Source organism: Mus caroli, unplaced genomic scaffold (genome assembly GCF_978045245.1).
Source record: "Mus caroli unplaced genomic scaffold, Mus_caroli_1 scaffold_13, whole genome shotgun sequence".
Taxonomy (NCBI): Eukaryota; Metazoa; Chordata; class Mammalia; order Rodentia; family Muridae; genus Mus; species Mus caroli.
The window spans coordinates 55530189-55552369 of record NW_028227268.1 but is presented as its reverse complement, the minus strand read 5'-3'; the positions used below and the strand labels follow the sequence as shown (position 1 = coordinate 55552369).

General features: G+C 46.5%; 1 protein-coding gene across 1 annotated transcript in view; it reads left to right on the top strand.

The window, feature by feature from the left end:
• Nucleotides 1-19524: 19524 nt before the first annotated feature.
• Nucleotides 19525-22181, top strand: part of Gas7 (growth arrest specific 7) — a 240601-nt gene continuing 237944 nt past the window's right edge. The window contains exon 1 of the mRNA XM_029483457.1: nucleotides 19525-20188. Coding sequence (XP_029339317.1) covers nucleotides 20006-20188 — 183 coding nt within the window. The 5' untranslated portion in view covers nucleotides 19525-20005. The remainder of the gene's footprint in view (nucleotides 20189-22181) is intronic.

Sequence of the window (22181 nt, the reverse complement as noted above, 5' to 3'; positions counted from 1 at the left end):
GGCTTCAATCTTTGTCCAAGTCGCAAATTTTGTAGATGATGTCCTTCAATGAGCCCAGCTTGCAGGACATCTTTTCTTTATAAATTGCCCAGTTAAAAGCATTCTGTTGTAGAAACAGAAAAAGTCACTAAAAGGACCAGTTCCTGAAAACTATTCTAAAAGGAGCCACTATGGACTTGAAGCTAGCTTTCCCCTTCCCTACCTTCCTCTCTCTCTCTCTCTCTCTCCCTCTTCTCTTTCTTTTTCTTCTACTTTAATTTTACTTTTTCAGTACTGAGGGTTGACTTCTGGTTCTCATGCATGCTGGGCAGACACTTCACGACCGAGTTGTCTCTTCAACCTTTTGTTTTGAGACAGTCTCTCTTAACTCGTTCAAGTTGACCCAGAGTCACTACACAGCCCTGGCTGACCTTGAGCTTCTGATCGGCCTCCCAAGTGGCTGAGATTAAAGTGGGCACAGTTTCTTTACACAAGGTTTTATCAAAAATCACTATGGCATATGAGAAAGATTGCAGCACACATGTGATGTTAGATCTGGTCAGACAGCTTACTGCACTTAACCTGATAACTTGGGCTCTCTCTCTCTCTCTCTCTCTCCCCCTCCCCTCTCCCCTCTCCCCTCTCCCCTCTCCCCTCTCCCCTCTCCCCTCTCCCCTCTCCCCTCTCCCCTCTCCCCTCTCCCCTCTCCCCTCTCCCCTCTCCCCTCTCCCCTCTCCCCTCTCCCCTCTCCCTTCTCCCCTCTCCCCCCTCTCCCCTCTCTCATTTTGTTGGCTAGAACTGGCCCAGAATGAACATACATTGCAGGCTAAAGCAATCAGTATATTTTAATATTCTTGGTCAGATAAAAGTTCAAGATGGGAGCAGAAAAGATGCTAAATAGAATAATTGCTTCTCTTCCAGAGGACCCTGGTTCAATTCCAGGCACCCCCCATGGTAGCTCACTCCTGTCTGTAACTCCAGGTCTAGGATATCTGACAACTTTCCCTAGCCCCCATGGTCACCATGTACAGGTGTGCTGCACAGACTACATGCAGACAAAACACCCACACATTTAAATAAAAGTAAAGAAATATTTAAAGCCAGACTTAGGTAGTGCATACCTTTAACCCCAGCACCTGGAAGGCAGATGCTTAAGGATCTTTGTGAGTTTGAAGCCAACCTGGTCTACATAGTGAGTTCCAGTACAGCCAGGGCTACACAGCAAGACTGCATCTCAAAACAAACAAACTTGTGCAGAAGGGTAAGAAAGAATCCATCTCAAAGATATTTACCCTGAAGAACCCTTAGCTGGCCCTTGTGCCATGGGTCTATTAAATCTGGCTACTGGGGAGGATGAGACAGGAGGTTTACAAGTTCAAAGCCTGCTTAGGCTACACAGGGAATTTAAGGCCAGTGTAAGCAATTTAGTGAGACCTTGTCTCGAAAAACATTTTTTGAAGTCATTATAAAACTCCAACTGGCCTAGAATGCTTATGTAAACCAGGCAAGCCTCGAACTCACAGAGATCTGCCTGTCTCTGTCTCCCAACCACTGGAATTAAATTTTGTTAATAATTATTTATTTTTTAAATTTCATTTGCCCATGTATGAGTATGTGCTTATAAGCGTAAGTATCCTCAAAAATCAGAAGAGGGTATCGGATCCTCTGGAGCTGGAGCTCCAGATGGGTGGCAGGGATCAAACTCAGGTCCTCTATAAAACAATACATGCTCTTAACCACTGAATCCTAGTTTTTCCAACCCCTGTCTTAAATTTTTTTCTCTTAATTAAAAAATATCTGAGTGATTTAGCATTTTCTTGTCAAGCAGAAGGTCCTGGGTTCTACCCCAACATTACAGAAAAAAAAATCCAAATGCTTCTGGAAGCCTCCATACCCAGGCTGATCGCAAGAATCAGCAGGACTGGAGCAACCAGGTACCATGGTGTACTGGCTATTTTTGTGTCAACTTGACACAGCTGGAGTTATCACAGAGAAAGGAGCTTCAATTGAGGAAATGCCTCCATGAGATCCAACTGTAAGGCATTTTCTCAATTAGTGATCAAGGGGGAAAGGCCCCTTGTGGGTGGGACCATCCCTGGGCTGGTAGTCTTGGGTTCTATAAGAGAGTAGGCTGAGCAAGCCAGGGGAGGCAAGCCAGTAAAGAACATCCCTCCATGGCCTCTGTATCAGCTCCTGCTCCCTGACCTGTCTGAATTCCAGTCCTGACTTCCTTTGGTGATGAACAGCAGTATGGAAGTGTAAGCCGAATAAACCCTTTCCTCCCCAACTTGCTTCTTGGTCATGATGCTTGTGCAGGAATAGAAACCCTGACTAAGACACATGGTAACAGAGAGCTTTAGGACAGCAGCAGGGTTAGGTCAAAGCAGATGAGAGTGGAGTCAAGTCAGCAAGGCCACAGCTCTGCTTTAGCTTTGAGACCCAGCCAAACCTGAAGCTTCCTCCCTCTGAACTCTTCATTAATATGGATCAACACTTCTTTTTTTCTTAAGTTGCAAGTTTTTCTGTGATTGCTTGCCCGTGATAGGATCCTGATAAACTGGGGCTGAGACACAGAGGATATTTAGGCAGGATCAGTGCACATGGCCTTTGATTGACGGGTGTGCTATAAAAAAAAAGTGCACCTGCCTGCTTTGGGTTATCAAGCTGGGCTGAAATCACAGTCACCACCTGCCCTATGGGTCTCCTCGGAAGGGAATGCCTGCACAGCCATGCTTAGATAGCCGATGACAGAGAAAGGACTTTTCTATTTGAAGTAACTTGCTTCTAAGATGGCTGTCAAGGATGCTTACATCCAGATATCCATACTCTTGTATATTCCCTGTGTAGGGATGACTTGACCTAAGGCAATTGTAGGCATCAAAGATGTTGTAGGTCTGTCCTGCTGGCTTTGGGAGCACTCTGTCTGGGGAAGACAGCCATATATCATGAGGACACCCATGTCTCCTGTTGTTGCTACTTTTTTGGTTGCTGTGACTAAAAGTCCCTTATAACAGCCATTTAAGAGTGCAGTGTTTATTCTAGCTTAGTGGGAGGTAGGTATAATTTATCACCATCATGGTGGGGAAGCCAAGAAAGCAGGAGCTTGAAGCAGCATTTGTAGTCAAGAAGAAAAGAGCCATGAATGGGTGTGTTCAGCTCACTTTCTCTTTTTATTACAGTTCAGGATCCCAGCCTGGGGAATGGTGCCACCCACAGTTGGAGGGTCTTTCCATCTCATTTAACCAAATCAAGACAATCTCCCACAGATAGGCAGAGAGACCCATCTCCAGGTAATTCCAGATCTCAGCAAGTTGACAACTGAGATTAACCATCATACCACATACCCACAGACCAGTCCACATTGCAGAACTGAGGACTCCGGCCAACAGCCTTGTGAGTGAGCCATCTTGGAAGTAGATCTGTCAGTTCCAATCTGGCATCAGATGACTGTAGCCTGGACTACATTGTGGACTGGAAGTTCACATGCAATCTCAAGCCAGAAGCTCCCAGCTGCTGGTGAATCCCTGCCTGCTAGAGTGTGTTTGAAGCCAATAATACATCGAAGCATAGCTGATGTCACAGCTATCGGCGACAGATGAACATTTCAGCCTTCTGCTTTTTTTTCAGAACCATTGCTTCTTCCTGGCAGTCTCCCTTCTAAGGCTGCCCTCTCTTTCCTCAGTAGATACCTCATGACAAGGATGGTACTGGAGCTCTGCTTGAAAAGAGGCGAGCTTCTTTGTTGTTTATTTCTTAGAGTTTCACTCTACAGCTCAATATGGTTTTGAACTTACAATAACCCTGTCTGAAACCTCCAGGCAGGATGTGAGACACCACTCCTGAAAACTGGTTCTTTTCTTTTTCTTTTTAATTTTTTTTTCTCTAGACAGGATTTAATGTAACCCAGGCTGGCTTCTAGCTCATTTCACTATGTATTAGAGATTGGCCTTCCTTGAACTCTGATCCTCTTCCCTCCACCTCTTCAATGCTGGGATCTTAGGTATGCAACCCCACATCTGGCTCAGGAAAACCGGTTTCTTTGGGGAGCTAGGAAAATTCTGTTTCCCTTGTGAGTCTGGTGTGGCCAGGTTTATCTCCTCCTCCAGAGGTACAAGAGTGGAACTCTCCACACCCAGGAAGTTGAAAGAGTCCTGTGAATTCTGTGAAGCCTTGTGGCACCATTGTCATGGCAATGAGCTCCCTGGTGGATCCAGGCTACACTCCCCTGTGGAGGAAGCTGCTCTGAAGTGAAGTGGGCATCTAAAGGAGGGGCTGCTAGGAACTAGAAGGAGCTAAGACCAGAGGTTTAGCCATTGTCCCAAATCCATGGCTAGGAGAAGAATATTGAGAAACCTGTTCCTAGAGAACAGAGTGCCCTTGACTCTGAGTTTAACCAAAGCCACCCACATGAGCAAATCTATTCCTAGTCTGCACTCTGGGTACTCCTCAGCAATGTGCTCAAAAATGGGCTACCTGGAGCTTCCAGCTTCTAGAAACAAAGGTAACATCTTGAGAATGCCATTGTGCCCAAGAGAGGTTACATATACATACACTTGGAGAGCTTTACAGACTGGTGATGCCCAGTTTCCACCTCCAGATTCATCTCCAGGAGACTCTAAAGCAATGATTCTCAGCCTTCCTAAGGCTGCGACCACCTAATACAGTTCCTCATGTTGTGGTGACCCCCAATACATATTATAATTATCACATTATTTCCTTGCCACTTCATAACTGTAACTTTGCTACTGCTATGGGTTGTAATGTAAATGTCTGTGTTTTCCAATGGTCATGGGCAACCCCTGTGACAGGGTCATTCCGTCCCAAAGGGGCCAAGATCCCCAGGCTGAGAACCACTGTTCTAAAGTGTAGCTAAGAGCAGGAAGCAACACTACAAGGCTAAGGTTGGGAGACAGCGTCGTGCCCAAGAACTCCTTGGAGAACTTAAGAATGAAGCATTCCAGTCTGCCTCAATTCAAAAACCTTCTAGTTCACCCCAGGTATCTTTTTTTATTATTATTTATTATTTTTTTTTGTCCCCCTTGATATAGAATCTCACCTAGCAGAATAAAACATTGAACTTCTTCTGTTTCCTTCTCTCAAGCACTGGGATTAAAGGTGTGTACTGCTGCACTGGGTTCATAAGGTCAGCACCTTATGTGCTAGCTCACAGTTTCGCACACATACATACTAGGTGAGCACTCTACAGGCTGATGAGCCACTTCAGCAAGCTCCCAGGGTCTGACTTTTGCACAAGCTTCCAGTAATCCCAATGAGATGCTAGTGGTGTAATGTTCACTGCCCCAGAGAGACATAAGGCTAAGCTTCACAGTGACAGTGTAGTGGGGAGCTGGCTTGCCAAGGCCTTCATTTATCCCTGGGGTTGGACCTAGACTAGGATACTGCTTTGAAGGTATTCAGTTAAAAATATTTGTGTGGACATTAAATGATTCACCATGGATATCTTTGGACCACTTGATCTAATATCAGCTATTACAAGAAGTTTCTATAAGACTCCTTTTTAAAAGCAAGACTGGGGTAAGGGCAGAGGTCAGGGTTCTAAGTAGCCTTATAAGGAAATCGGGCAGCCAGCAGCCTCTGCCCACGGTGAGTGGTGAGCCAGAAAGCAGTAGGAGAAACTCACCTACCACAGGCTAAAGATGATAATATGCAAAGTGACCTGGGAAAGGTACACAGCACCTTTGCTTCCCTTTTCCCTTGTATTATGAATACTTAATTTTCTTCTTAATCTCTTTTAGATTGCGAAGGTAATTTGAGCTTACTGTAGCCACTAAGTCAATGACAAGATTTATAAAAGGAAAATCAATTCCCTTCCCAACCTCCTGCTTCATCCCCAGCCTCTTCTCCCAGGTAACCAACATTCAATCATCTCATTTAATTTCAGTTAGGAAATGAGTTGTTCCCATGTAAATGAATCTGCTCAGTAATCAAAACTGTTCATTTGACTCACAAACACTGGGCATAACTTGGAGTCTTTTACCCCTGATAGACGAGGGTCTTAGAACATATTCTATACTGAGTTGACTTGTTATAGTGGATTAAACAGGGGTAGGGCATAGGCCAGTGGTAGACAACATGCTTGGAAAGCCTGGGGTCCTAGGTTCAATCCCTGGTACTAAATAAAGCCAGGACAGATGCAGGGCCACTGTCGAGCTCTGCCCACACTGGCAACACTGAGGTTTGAATAAAGCCTCCCCCTCTGCAGTGAACACTTTGGTTGCCTGTGGAATATAGGGGCAGATGCTTTGCTCCCATTTGCAAATGAGAAAACTGAGGGTTTTCCCAAGAAGGCAGAACAAGGATTGGTACTAACATTACTTACCTTAGGAGCTCAGTCTGGGTAATCTTGCTCATCTCCACTCCAGATTTCCTCGTGGCTTTGTCCATTCATGAATATTACCAACCTCTGTGGTCATAATTATTTGGTGTGGTTCCAGGAGTCAGTTCCAGAGCTCCATGGATGCTGTACATGAGTTCTACCTCTGCAGCTATTACCTACAACATAAGAGGCTAATGATATAGTTCTACCTATGATACTTGAAATATTCATCAGCTCATTTTGCAGCCCTCAGGATTTACTCATGCTAGGTAAGTGCTCGACGACCGAGCCGTCCATGCCCCAAGCCGTTTCTTTCTAAAAGCAAAAAGAAAACACTCTCCTTTTATTAACATATTAATTATACATAATAATGAATTTCATTACGACATTGCCATACATGGGGTATAATGTATTTTGGTCCTATTTTCTGATTACCTTCTCTGGTCTTCCTTAGACGTTATTTGAACTGGGTTGGTAATTCTACTAGGAATCCAGGTTGGTTTATGATCCCTATTCTAGTCTAGAATAGTGTGTACCTGAGCTTCCTGCCATCCAGATATGTCCCCTGTCCTGGGAAGAGAGGGTGGAAGTGAGGGTGACATAACTATCATGTCAGGTTAGGTCACAGGACTTGAAAGGCGCTGGGATTCTTTGCAATGGAAGTCAGAATCAGAGACAAGTGAGCCTAGAAGCTTTCCTATCTGAGAGAGATTGGCAAGGGAGAGGAGAACAAGGATGTGTGTGGGGCCCTCAGGCCCAGTGGTCTCTCTGAAGGAATGAGAATGCATGTGTAGTGGGGGGAGAGTTGTGTGAGCAGGGAAGGTTTGGGCGAGGAGCAGAAGGTAGGTTAAAGGCTGAGGCCAGGAAGGGAGGACAGTGAATCATGTCTGCATGGATCAGGAGGAGGAGAAGGGCCAGACTTAGCAAAAGAGAGGTCATATTTAGGAGGCTGAAATGTTGGGAGTCTCAGTCCCTCAATTGCACTAGAGGGAAAAATGGAAGTCTCTTTGAATTTGGAAGTCAAAGGTGACACTTTTTGGTCCATGTGAAGGAAGAGTGTCCCTGTTCTCAGGAGGTTTGGCATCCCCTGAGAGGAAGAAGAGTGTCTCCACAGGTTTTCTTAAGGGGCACTTATTGTAGGAACGGTGGGAAAGTCTCCACTCAGTGACAGAGTCTCTTAGAAATCCGTCTTGTAGTTGGTCAGAATGGAAGAGCTTCCAGAGCAGGGAGCTCACCCCAGAAAGCTCACCTAGAGTGGAATCAGTTGCATGGGTGCCAGGAATGCAGTGGAGAGGGCCAAGGTGGGGTTGCTCAGGGTGGGTAGGGAGTGGAGAGGGATGAAGGAGAAAAAGGAGTGGAGGGGAAGTCCTGTTGGAGAGTCCAAACTCTGTTTCTCCAAAGGGGCCAGTTCTGATTGACTGGAATCCTGTGAGAAGAGGAACCTGGGCTGAGAAAGAGACTCCATCAGACTGCCTGTCGGCAAGTCTGTAGGACATCTTCGTGTGACATGGTATTGCTTACTGTTGTGTAGGCTGTGTTACCCCAGGGCAGGTGGTTCTGTATGAGAAGGCAGGCTGAGCGAACCAGCCCTGTTGCTCCACGGTCTCTGCTTCCATTTCTGCCTCTATGTTCCTGTCCTGAGTTCCTTTCCCCACCACCCTCCATGAAGGACTGTAAGTTGTAAGGTGAAATAAAGCTTTTCCTTTCCAAGTTGTTTTTGGACATGGTGTTTATCACAGCATTAGAAGCCTAAGACAGTCAGCAGGAAAGAAAGACAGACAAGGAAACGCACAAGGTGGGGTCAGTGTAAAGGTATTCTGGAGAAAATCCACCAAAGGAGGTGTTTGGTGTAAGAATCAGAACCCACTTCCTGAGGTTGGAAAGTTTCCTTTGGGGGCCAGTAGTTACCCATTGTTAGGGGTACCTAGAGGTAAACAGAGAGTGGGGAGTTAGAGAATAAGGGTGATTGATAAGTATCTCTAGAGGCAGCCATTATGAGGGGGCATCAATAGGGCGGAGGGTTAGGAATCTAGGCAAAGACGGTTCTTTAATTTTGAGAACCCAGTTTCGTTTTTACAACTACCATCATTAATCCAGAATGGGAGAGTTTTACAAAATTCTATGACGATGGCTCATAGCTTGTGCCTTGTAGATCCTTACAGACCACGATTCTGTGAGATTTTGCAGCTTTGGGCAGTGGGCAGAGCAGCTGCTGCTCCCAATCAACAGGTCCCCAAGTGGCAGTGCCTGCCACTGGCTCACCTTCTCCTGACTATGGAAAGGTTTGAGAAACCTTTGTCTAGCTAGGGAAGCCTGCTGGGGGAGCCAAAAGGAGTGCTACACTGTATTTCCTCATCCAGCTTGCTTTCAAAGACCCAAGAGAATAAAGATGCTTTCCCTTGTTAAAAGAAACTACAATTTCCACTAAACCTTCGGCAAGTCTAACTAGCGGGTGATTGTGGGGAGATTGGAATGTTTCAAGTCCGTGGTCAAATTATCTTGGGGCACTTTTCATCTTTTTCCTAGTTTTTCATCTTTTTCCTAGTCATGTATTACTTGCTCCCCTCTGTGAGTAAACATCTTTGTTAGGTAAATACTCCAGCATTTAAAACAGATCTATACCCAACCCACCCCCCACCAACCAATATGCTAAGATTGACATCTGACAGAACCCCAGGCTTATCCACTTTGAAGCATCCACTCTGCTTTAGCCCACCTACCTAATGTTTCCCCAGTGTATTTTTAAAGTGTCTTTATTTATGACTTTCTTTGTTCTATTACTACAAAAAAAGTCATCAAACTCTTATGGACCATGGAATTGTAAGTAACTTAAATCTGTTTCTAGTCCATGGTCATTCATATTTGACTCCAGAATAAACTATCTCTTGTCTTCTTTGGGGTAGGAGTTGTTTTGTTTTGCTGTTTGTTTGTTTGTTTTTCCACCTCCTTACCTAACAGATCTGGAAGCTTCCATAGACAGTGTTGAACTTTTAATTCAGGGGTTTTAATTCAAGACGTTTCTTCTAGTCTGAATCTCTCTCCACACACCCTGGATGATCCAGAAAGCCAACTCTTGACCTTCCCACAGGGGTTCTGCATCTCCCCCAGGGCTTTGGACAATAGGTACCAAAACCCTGCTCCGCAGCGGAGGCTTAAAGGGTGCAGGCACTTACCATGGGCGTGTAATTAGTAAGCAAAAAAGTTGGGACTCGGATGAACCTCATTACTTGAATCGTCATTAATAAATGGGGCTAATTATAGTTGTTGAAGTGATGGTTCCTTCTGTGTTGTGATTAATTCTGAATTTATTTTTAGCTTTCAGAAGAATGGAGCCTTGTTGTAGGGTTTTGTTCAGAGAAAGAGCCAGTCTATTTATGACAGCCCTCGTCAGCCAGCCTCATCTTTCACAGGAGAAAGTGGAGAACCTGCTACTGGGTCATTCATTCCTTACTGTTTTAGTTTTCTTTTGGAACCTCAAGATTCCTCCAGGGATTTGTGTCAACCAAAGCTACTCAGCCTTTCTCCCTCCTCGGTAGAGGTGCATCAGCTACACACAAAAGCAGCAGCTTCAGCCCGATGCCCCTGCAAAGGGGGGTTAGGAAAGCCCCGATGGAGGGGGACAGGAAAGAAGCTGCAAGGAGCAGACAAGGCTCTTCAGTGCTGTCCTGCAAGCTTAGAGGTTGAGTCGGCTGTAGGCGCTGGGATGGGCAGTGGCTCTCATGCACAGTTGAAATGGCCTCAGCACTTCTAACGGATCTTGGGTGGACCATTTTTCATGCTTCACATAATGCTAATAAAGGTCCTTTAATTGGACCTGAATCCTGACACTACAGACTTTTCTGTGGCTTGGTCGCTGTCTGCTCTGAGCCTCGTTGGAATGTCTCTTAATTTCTCCTCAAGGGAAATCCAGTTTCTATCCTTTTGAGTAGGATAGAAGTGATCTGGAAGCCACACCTCTGTGTGTGTCTGCTCTAGGCAATAATACTCAAAAAAACAACTTAATTTCTTTCTTTCTTTTTTTTTTTTTTGTTTGATAGTACTGTGGATTGAACCCAGTGTCTCCCACATACTAGCCATGTCTCTACCAACGAGCCACAGCCTCATGCCCAGACTTTAATTTCTTAGTGTTATTTTTGGCCCTACAACTAATTTAGTTCATCCAAGTCTTCAGTCGCATCCTTAGGAGGAGAACCCTTGAGGCTGGAATTTGTCCTGCCTTCAGAGTTCTCATGTGAGGGAAATGAGAAAGTGGGGAATTTTTTCTCTCTCCCTAGTTTCCTCTTCAGTTATTCTTATCTTCTGTCTCTCCAGTTTCTACCATCCTTCGTCTTTCTTCATTTATCTGTTAATTATTCTGCCAAATAAAATCACAGACCATTGCTTTACGTTAGACTCCTGTCCTGCCCCCAATAGACCATCCCTCCCCACAAACAAACAAATCAAAATGGAGCTACTCAAACTAAAGCTCATGCCACCACCCTGCAGCTGCCTAGGTGGCCACAGAAATCAGAGCCAGAGAAATAACAGCCTAAGTTCCAAATGGCATCAGTCAGAAAGATAATGGCATTTTCTCAGCCTTAACCTCTGGGGGTGGTTCCTTGCTAGTGACCATAGGTTCCTTTCCTATTGTCTTGTCTCTGCCGCTACCTTAGAAGGCAAGTAACTGAAATGCCCGGTCTTCTTTCTATTTTCTTCTCCCTGTGCTTGGGTCTGAAGTCAGGGCCTTGCTTTTGCTGGGCAAGCTCTCTTCCAGCCAACCCCACCAGTCTTTTCCTGTTTTGCCACCTTTCTATCTATAAGCCAACAGGAGGGTCCTGGGCTCATTGAAACATACTCTGTTTTTTGAATGACGTTATTACCAGTGTTTGCTCTCTAAGTGTACTCTCTCTCCATCAGGGAACCTTGAGACCAGTAAGACCAGAGAACCAAGTGAGAAGTGTAGACATTAAGTCTTCCAAGAATAGATGAAGTAGGGGAGAGACAGACTTACAAATCAACTTTTTTTAAAAGACAGATTCTTAGGTAACCCAGGAGAGCCTCAAAATTGATATGTAGAACTCCTGATCTTCTTGCTTCCTTCTTTTAAGTGCTGGGATTTCAGGCGTGAAGCTCCATGGCTGGCTCTCACAAATCAGCAAACAGGTAAAAAAGAAAATTGGGGGATCAACTTCTCAACCCCAGGGGCTTGAGGCTGGGATTGTGAGTAAATAAAATGAGAGGAGATGGGATTATCAAGGGAAGGAATATTCATGTAGTTTCTGAAAATATATGGGATTCATTTTCTTTTTTTCTTTTTATTCTATCTATCTATCTATCTATCTATCTATCTATCTATCTATCTATCTATCTATTTATTTATTTAACTGTCCTTATGGTCCTTGCCAAGGAGACTGTTGACTGTTATAGGGGTTAGGGTAGCAGTGGGGTTCATTTGGCATGCCAATGAGATTACAATGAAGTTAAAAGCTGTCTGGTTGTCATTCTGGCAGCCACTTTAGATCCATCCAGTTACACCTGGTCTCTCTCAAGAGGCAATTCCAACTTTGAGTTTTTCTCACAGTTCAGCAAGATTTGGGAAAGATAGAAATGTTCAAAGTTCAAAGGGCTGCTCATTCCAGGCCACTAAGGCAGCCAAGTAAGACAGAAGTGCATGGATAACATGCGTGATGGCCCTCACTCTACTGTATCTGTTTATGTTGACTGTGTTTTATGTTAACTTGACACAAGCTAGGCTCATCTGAGAAGAAAGACTCTCAACGGAAAAAACACCTCCATTGCACTGCTTGTAAGCAAGTCTATGGGACATTTTCTTAATTAATGATTAATATGGGATGGCCTATCCCACTGGAAATGGAGCCAGAGGTGGATGGTCCTACATGAGTAAAAATGCAAGTTGAGCAAGCCAATAAGCAGCCCTCCTCATGACCTTTACTTCAGTGTCTGCCTCCAGGTTCCTGCCTTGAGTTCCTGCCCTGACTCTGCTCAGTGATGGATTCTAAACTGTAAATTGAAATAAACCATTTTCTCCCCTAGTTCCTATTGGACATGGTCTTCATCACAGCAACAGAAAGTTCTTTGATGCAGGGACAATATTTTTTTGTTTGTTAATTAAAATGCAGCATCCACACAAAAGAATGTACTGGTGTGGATAGAATGGGTGAACAGCATCACGTATGGGCAGGCAAGATGGTTCAGCAGGTAGACACTTGCCACCATGTGAGTCTTGGGGATTGAACTCAGGTTTTCAGCCTTGGTGGCAAGTGCCAAAATTGTCCTCTAACCTCTATACCTATGCATCAGCATGCATGCACATACACACACAAACCCCAAACAAACAAAATATAATAATTTTAAAGTAATAATTAGCCATGTACACTAGTGTGCACACCTGTAGTTCCAGAACTTAGGAGGCTGAGGGAGAAGAAAATAGTAATTGGAGGTTGGCCTGGGCTCTGTGCAAGGAGAAAATGGCCTCCGAACCCTTCCCAAATGCCTGCAGTGTCATCAGCATGTTCATGGCTGTCCCCCAGTGATCCACTATCTAGACTTGTAGGAATTTCATGAGTCGAGTCACCCCATATTCACTGTGGAAAGCTCAGCTTTCCTTGACCCATGATCCATCTGTGGTATTCATCCTGTCCCAGTGGTAGCGATTTGCTCTTCATCAATGAATGGAATTCTCTGCTGTATGAACTCCTCCAAGGGTATACATCCTACTGTTAACACAAATCAGATTGTTTATGGTCTGGAGCTAGCATGAACAGTCCTGCTGTAAATGTTGCTGGCATATTCTATGGTTCAGATAAGTCTCCCAAAGGATCATGAGTAGAAAGCAAGGTGACAGCCTGTGACACTCCTTGGAGTTGGCAGAACCATGGGAGGTCTAGTGAGAAGAGGTTAGACCTTGAAGGGGACTTGTGGATTCTGGTTCTTTCTCCCTCTCTTTGCATCCTGGCTGCTGTCAGGTGGGCATCCCCCTCTATCACAAAGAGCCACCATGATGAATGGTACCACCAGAGGATGCTAAAAGCAAAGATGCCAAAGTACCGCAGTCTGAAAGCATGAGTGGAAGGAGTCTTCCCTCCGTAGAAGTTCATCATCTAGGATTTTTTGTTACAGTAATTCAAAGCAGACTAATGTATGTATCTTGATGAGTATATGAGCATGTTCCAGTTGGATATCTTCTAGAAAGAGAAATGATAGGTCTTAGAGGATGTCCTTATTCAGTTTGGGAAGGACTATTGGGTTTTCTCATGGGCTGTGATTCATAGTGTGTGTGAATTCCAGCAAGAACACATTATCCCAGGATATTGTTAGTGGTTTTTAAATAAGTGTTCTTTACAATTTTCTTCTTAATCCAACTAGCTCCCAAATAACTGAGACTGGACTATGATGTTTATTTAACAAGCTTTAAGGGTACAACAACTAAGCAGTATTACTCTATTTTAATCCTCTAAAATAATCTGGCTACATCCCAGTCAAAATCCCAGTGATATTTGTATTTTAGCACTGATCTGGCTCTCTGGGCTCCAGGTATTTTCTCATGGTGTCTCCTGGACTCCCTTCCCACCTCCCCAATGGCAAATTTTCACTTCCTCTCTCTCTCCTGACTGGGAGGAAGTCCAGCCCTATTCTCTTCCCTGCCCAGTCATTGGCTGATCAGCTTTTATTGACAAATCAGAGAATAAATGGGGAGCAAACCTTACACAACATTGAGGCAGGAGATACTTAGAATAAGTATTGCAGTGTTGTATCCAGATGCAACCAGACATGAGGGGCAGAGAAATCAGCATTTGAATAATACAAGAATAATCTTTACACAGTGTACAATAACATTATGCCTACAGTATATATATATTTTTGCTTTGTTTCTACCTTAACTATAGATGGGTAAATACTGGTGTCTCCTTGGACTGTGCCTTGCTTTTCTTGATGATCGAAGGGTCAATCTCTCTCTCTCTCTCTCTCTCTCTCTCTCTCTCTCTCTCTCTCTCTCTCTCTCTCACACACACACACACACACACACACACACACACACAGAGAGAGAGAGAGAGAGAGTGTCTTAACTGTAGACTGGACTAGACTCTAACTCAGACTCAGAGAAATCCACTTGCCTCTGCCTCCAGAGTGCTGGGGTTAAAAATGTGTGCCACCACATCCAGCTAACATTCTGTTAAATTCTTTTAATATAATAGGAAAGAGAGCAAACACTATAGCCCAGTATCACAAAACCTAATTGATTTTTCCACATTTGAGGTAGTCGCACAGAGGTCAGCACATCTGGAACATCTCCCTTGCCCTGGGAGAACCATCTTGCATAATATTTCTCCTCTCCCCAGATGCATATATTCACTTTTTTCCAAGTTCTGGGGATTGACTCTCTGACATCATGCGTAACAGGCAAGTACTGTTATAGAGAAGCAGCCCCAGCGCAGTACAAACTTTTGTTGTTTTTATTACATTTATTTATTCATTGTGAGTGGGTGTTCAGATGTCATGCTGAGCATGCAAAGACCAGAGAAAAATTCCCTTCCACCATGTGGATCCCAGGGATTAAATCTTACAGTAGTCCAGTTTAGCAGCAAGCACCTCTACCTGCTGAGCTAGTTCCCCAGCCCCCAGTATAAGTTTGTTGAAGGTAGGTGAGGTGGCTCAGGCCTAGACTGGTTAGCTTAAGGGCTGGCCGTTGCTATAAGTTGGGTTTGGTTTCCTTGGCTCTTCCTCTTACTATGTGATCTCTCATACACCCTTCCCTTTCTACCCTGCCTGGAAATTTACCTCAGATGTCGCCTCACCAGAACTCACCAGATGCAATCTCCCAACCATGGGGAGACTTGTGAGCAAAAGTCTCTAAGTTTCTCTCTCTCTCTCTCTCTCTCTCTCTCTCTCTCTCTCTCTCTCTCTCTCTCTCTCTCTCTCTCTCTCTGTCTCCTCCCTTCCTTTTTGATCCTCCTCCCTCTCATCCCCTTCTGAGACAGGTCATATTATGTAGTTCTGACTGGCCCCAAATTCATGGCTACCCTCCTGCCTCAGTCTCTTTAAGTGCCACTTCTCTCTTTATAAATTACCCAGATTCTGTTGTTGTTGTTGTTGTTGTTGTTACCCAGATTCTGGTTTTGGTTTTGGTTTTTTTTGTTGTTGTTGTTGGTTTTTTATGTAAAGCAAAATTGACTGAGACAATCATTAACCATTCTAAAGGAATTCTTTGTGTTTTCCTTTATTCTCGAAGATCAGAATGTCATGTACTTTATTCCATGTTTTGTTTTTGCGATAGGGTCATACAATGCAGAACAGGTCGACCTGACATTGCAATATAGCCTAGGCTGTCCTCAGACTCATAATCTTCCGGCCTCAGCATCCCAAGTACGGGATCATAGGCATGTTCCACAGTGCCCAGCTTACAGAGTGTACTCCACAGCTCCTTGGACTGTTGCTGAATGAGCTAGTATGCGGCGGAGGTGGAGGAAAGCATACTGACAAGGTGAAGGAAGCTTTGATATGCATTTATTTTTGTTTTACGTTACAGCTTTGAGATTCACTTCAGATTCCAAAAAAATCTATTTGTTTCAAGTGTACAATCTAGCGATTTGCCAGATTGTGCAATCATTACTATAATCTAATTTGGGAGCATTTTCACCACCCCAAAAGAAACCTTGTGTTTCTTTGCTTACTCTTGTCCCCTGGCAACCGCCAATCTATTTACTGTCTCTATGGATCCGCCTCTGGGAACATTTCACATAAAGAAATCATAGAATTCATGGCCTTTCACATCTGGAAGCTTTTGCGTTATAGCTTTGAAGTTTGTCTGTGCTGGGGTGCTAGTTGGCACTTCATTCTTTTTGAAGCTCAGTACCCATTCTATGGCATGTTGGGCAGATAGAAGCCCTGAATTCTGCCTGGCATGAAGCAGCAGATGTTTGGGTCACTTCCATGTTTAGTTGTTAGCCTGCTATGCTGGCGTACAGGTCTTGCATGGGTGTATATGACTCTTCCCTCTCTTCCTCCTTCCCCTTTTCCTTTGCACTGGGGATTAAGCCCTTGCACATGCTGTGCGTTGAAGGCCTTGGCTTTCTGAAACAGCCTCACCTTCTACTTCTGGTTGACCCTCCACTTGTAGTCTTTCTGCTTCCATCTCCTGAGTGCTGGGATTATAAGTGCACACTGCCACACTAGGTTCATGAGATGCTGGGATGGAATCTCAGACCTCCTGAATCCAAAGCAAGCACTCTGTCAGCTTGGCTGACTACTCAGTGATGGAGCTGCATCCTCAGCTCCCTGTGTTTTGTTTCCTTGGAGATAGCATCTTGGTTTGGTAGGCCAGACTGAGTTCAAACTACACAGACGTCCTACCTCAGCCTGTGTCACCATGCCTGCCCTGCACTCCTCTCTTGGACAGCAATGCCACTCTGCTTTTCTAGTCTTATCTCTATACTGACTGGAAGATACCTCACATTGCCCCATAGAGCCCTTCCTTCCTGTCTCTTTTCTTTCTCTTTATGCCTCCCCTCCCTTCCTCTCCTCTTCCATCCCCCTCCCCTCTCTTCCTGTCCTCTTTGTCTGACTGTGTAGCCCAGCCTGGCCCCAGACTCCTAAGTGCTGTGACTGTAGGTGAGCTTTGCTGCATCTCTCTCTAGAAAGTGGCTCCAGATATGAACCCTAGGGTCTACCTTGCTTTCTCATGATCCTGGGGATGGAACCCCATGCCTTGCCTATGATAGGTAACTGTACCACTGAGCCATACCCTCATCACTCCACAGTGGATGCCTTGTCTGACAAGCAGAATGGGCTAGAACAAACAGCACTCCAGGTACAGTGGGCCAAACCCAAGTAAACGTCTTGTTTTGCGGTTCACTGGCCATATGACCACAAGCAAGTCACATCCTCTGAATTCAGTTGCTTCCCTCTTGATGTGCACGTTGCCATATCACCTATACCTGAGACAGCTTATTTGGTGCCAAGAATTCTGGGCGCTGTGGAGGTAGAATCTTCAGTTATAAAGAATTCTTCCTTGCAGGATAGCCCTAAATCAGTAGTTTTTTATTGAACCAGGCCACATCACCAAGTCTGGACAATTGGCAGGAAGCTGTGTACCTGAGAAGTACGTGTTTGAATTCTCTTAAGATGTGGTTGATCCATTGGTATTTTTAGGAAGCTTTTGTTGTTGTTGTTATTTTGTCTCCTGTTTTTTTCTTTTTGAGACAGACTCAAACCCTACAACACACACTGGCCTGGACCTCACTATATCACTCAGGCAGACCTTGAACTTTCTGGTGGTTTTCCTGCCTCAGCCTCCTGAATGCTGGGATTAGAAGACATCACCCTCCAGTTTAACAGCTGTTTTCTATATCATCTCTTAACAGGAGCTAGGCTGAAGGAAGCTTGTCCACAATTCCTGGACAAGCACTAGCTGTAAGCGCACTTGTCAGGTTGCCCAGTATTCTCCTTAGGTGAGATGGCTTCCGTGTAGACTGGGGTCCAGGCGATGCTCTCAAAGCTGAGGTGGGCCCAGCTGAATGGCTTTGAAAAGCTACAGGAATTGTTCTAAAGTCCTGCCAAAACCACAGTGCTAAAGGAACCTGATTCAAAGCTCAGACAAATATGCAAGAATTTAAGCCGGGCGTGGTGGCGCACGCCTTTAATCCCAGCACTCCGGAGGCAGAGGCAGGCGGATTTCTGAGTTCGAGGCCAGCCTGGTCTACAAAGTGAGTTCCAGGACAGCCAGGACTATACAGAGAAACCCTGTCTCGAAAAAACAAACAAACAAACAAAAAAAAAGAATTTAAGACTTTTTGTACCTAATACTGAACTGACATTGTCTCAGCCTAAAACGCTGAGAGGTTTATGCCCAGCTGAATAGGCATAGGAAGCCATACAAGCTTACTGAGCAAGGGGCATAAGGAGTTGGTCAGTACTATAAGCTGTGTATCCCTTATCGGAAAAACTTGGCAGGAAACAGAAGTAGGCAGATCTCTGTGAGTTAAGAGTTAAGCCTGGTCTACATAGTTTCAGGTAAGCCAGAGCTACATAGTAACATTCCCTTGTTTAAGAATGGGGAAATGGGAAGTAAAGAAACAGAAATGGGACCGAAAATGTTGAGGATTTTGTAATGTTTGCATATACATAATACAGTGTCTTGGGACTTCTGACCCAAATCTAATTAATCTGATATTAATACTCACAGCTCAAATATAACTTTATACAATACCTTCGGTGATATTTCTCTTCTCCTTCCTCCTCCCCCCTCCTCTCCTCCCTCCCTTTTTCAGGCCACTCTAGTCTGGGATTCTCTGGGATTCTAACCCTTATCTGTCAGGGCTGGGACTACAAGTGTGTGCTGTCATCCCTCCGATGCAGTTTTGTTTGACGGTGGACTTCTCCTGAGGAACATCCTGTTAGCACGGACGATGGTTTGATTTTGGACTGTAGGTCTTCGATTAGTGATGCTCAACTGATTATAGCAGTGATAATGAAGGGTCCAGCTTTTTAGAGGTTAGGAAATGTACTTTAATTTTTAAGCTAGCAAAGAAAGGGGCCCTTTCCCTTATGTACTCTTGACATATGCTTCTTCAGCATCCACGAATGCCTCAAGGGCAGGGAACTTGCAAGCCCCTGCTAATGTCTGCCAATGTATGGTGGCTGACTAAATTGGTGGATACACCTCAGCAGACCCATCTTGAGTTCAGGAGGGCTAGACCATGACATCCCCAGTTCCCTAACCATTTCCTGAGAAGCCAAACAGGCTCTTGCTCTCGCCTTTATTTAACCTTTCCAGTATTTAGCCCCATCGGCCTGATTCCAAAACCCATCAACCCAGAAGACTTACACCCTCATCTCCCCACCACGTCCTCCTCTGATATGACACGCTGTCACTGGGCTTCCCGGCTTCGGCGCCAGGCTTCAAACCTGTCTTATCCATTGTTCAGTTTCCTGTGAGTCAAGTTCAGCCAGGCTTCATGCACTACAATGATGGTCACAAACACAATCCCTTGCAGACACCTGGGAGGCAGCGCCGCCTGTCACCCACCACCAGAGCTAAACTGAAGGAACCGAGGGGCGTTCCCATTCCAGCGGCTCTGGGTGGCGGGGTCGCCCGGGAGTCCCTCTGCCGGGGAGCGCCCGGCCCTCCGCGGGCGTGGCCGGTCTGGCCCGGCCCCTGGCCCGCCCTGGTCGCCTCGAGAGAGTCCCCGCCCGGCCACCGGCCGCCGGCCGCCGACCGCGCTCTCTCCGTGTCTTCCCGGGCTCCGCTTGCACCGGACGAGCCCCCACAGAGGGGGATGCTACGGGCACCACCTCCCGGGGCAGTTGCGCCTCTCCGCTCACTCCGGCGTCCCCAGCCGCGGCACCCCGGGGAAGTTGTCTCGTGAGCCCGCGGCCCCCGGGTCTCCTCCTCCTGAGCCCCGCCCCCCGCCCAGCGCGGGGGACCGCACAGCCGCCCGGCCCGGGGGCGTCGCCGCTCGCTCTCCGGAGCCGGTGGAGCCCACGAAGCCAGCGCTGCTGGCGAGCGTCCGCTTCCCTGCAAGCAGCGCGCGTGGCTCGGCGGCCGGGAGACCCCTGCGCAACCCCGCCACGGCGCGCGCCCAGAGCGCGGGAGCCCGGAGCACCGGGCGCCTGGGACCCCGCGCAGCCGCTGGCCAGCCCGCGGGGCTCGGCAGGGATGCGGGCTGTGCTGTGAGACCGGGCGCCAGGGCCATGGCCGGCGCCCGCTGCCGGACCCTGTACCCCTTCTCCGGGGAGCGGCACAGCCAGGGGCTGCGCTTCGCTGCGGGCGAGCTGCTCACGCTACTCCAGGTCCCGGACGGCGGCTGGTGGGAAGGCGAAAAGGACGACGGGCTCCGTGGCTGGTTCCCCGCCAGCTACGTGCAACTACTAGAGGTGAGAGGCCAGGGCCGGGGTCGGGGACCAGCTACCCTCCAGATATCCCCGCTTTGGGGACGAAGGGTGCGGGGGAGGGGCTGGGGCGTGGACAGCGTTCTCCTCCTACCCGGCCTCCTGAGCACGTCGTGGCCGCTCTGGGGAAGCGAGAACTTGTTGCCTGTGCGAGTTCTGGAGCAGGCGGGCGCTCTGCCTCGGAAGACAGGAGCCACCAAGGGGCTGCCGAGCCAGGTGGTCTTGGCAAGGCGAGAGGGTGATAGGGGTTTGGAAAGGTGGCCCCACAGTTCCGCCTCTTTGATAGACTAGCGGTCAGTCATGCTGACCAGGGACAGGTTGCCTGGCTGCCTCCAGGCGCCCACTTGCCGGACCGCTGAGAAGCACCAGTTAGCAATGAGCTGGAGCAGAGCAGCAGGCTAGACCCGCCGATACAGCTAGACCCTAGGTAGCCTCCCATCCTCTAGGATCAGTACCCTAAAGTGCCTTATTCTTGGGGATCTGGCTTGGTTCCAAGGCTTCATAGGACTGCTGAGCCAAGTCAGCTGGCTGTTTATTGTCTGGGTGACAATTGCGAGGCCTCTTTGGCCTCTAATCACTGAGCTCATGGTCACAGTCTGAGTGAAAGCCCAAGTTTCTAAAAGTCCTGTGTGTGTGTGTGTGTGTGTGTGTGTGTGTGTGTGTGTGTGTGTGTGTGTAGTGTATGGTGGGGTGGGGTAGTATTTTTCAGTCTTTACTGACAGGCTGCTGACCCCAGGATTGTCATAAATACTAAACTAGTCCTCACCATCAGTAATGTGTGTATTCTTAGGTTTTGGTAAAACCCAGCCTAAATAAGGGACCAAATTTATTTTTTACTGGGATCTATTTAAGAACAGAGTAGCAAATTTTGAATGAAAATGTTACATGCAACTCTGGCCCAGGGTGAGGTGGAGAGATGGTTGTAGAGTGGGCAGGCCTGACAAGTGTTCAGTGTCAGCAGCATCAAATGTCTGTGCAGCCTTCGGAAACACATGATGCTTCTCTCTGGTCCAGGAAACAAACTTGCTCTAAATGGACCAAGGAACTCCTCAAAATGGACTTGGTAGTATTTCTAGGCGAAAGGCTGGGATGAGCTTCCTGGGGTCTTAGCAGAGGTGTCTCTGGAAGCTCATGGTGTGCTCTGAAAACCTGTATCAGCAGGAGAGGCTCGGGCTTGGTTCTCTGCTTTTCCAAGTTCCATCTCTGAGAGCTACATTAAAAACAAAATTAATGGAAGTATCCTTTGACAGGGAAACCTTGAGTCTCCTGGCAAAAAGCTCTCCGAAAGGCATGTGTGAGTTCTTTTGGTAGCCACATTTCCCCAGGAAATACTGATGTGGAAATTTGCCTGGTGATTGTCTGTCTAGGGAGGAGTGTCCCTGACTGGATTCAGCCAGCTGTTTTGGGTGGGGATTCCTAAGAACAGAGTGCCCCTGCTTTTCAATGGAGCATGAACAGACCCAAAAGACAGCAGAATTATCCTCTGGGTTGGCCTGGGTGTGCCTGTGGCATCCGTTAGCACTTACGGAGCTAAGAAGTCTCTGGTACCTAAGGACTTTTCAGACACCTCCAGTCTATTAATAGCACCTCAGTGCTACCAGGAGGACCCTCCAGTTGTACCTACACAAGCCATGTGGACTGTCATCAATTTCCTAACAGTTCTGTGAATGTCTAAGTGCTGTCCTCCATATAGGAAGCTTTATTTGACTTGAGCCACAGTCTTGTCATGTAGCTAAGGCTAGCTTCAAATTTGCAGTCTTCTTGCCTCTGTTTCCAAGTGCTGGGATTCCAGGCTTGTGCCACAGTATCTGGCACTGTCCTCGGTTTTACAGACAAGAGAAGACACGACAGCATTCGAAAAGCATGTCTGTCACCTAAGGAGTCACGTTTGCCTGTTAGCCTAAGAACTCAGGTGGCTGAATAAATTCCTTGTGCATTTTGAACCCCAATCACCTGGACTAAGCTAAAGGAAGGGTCA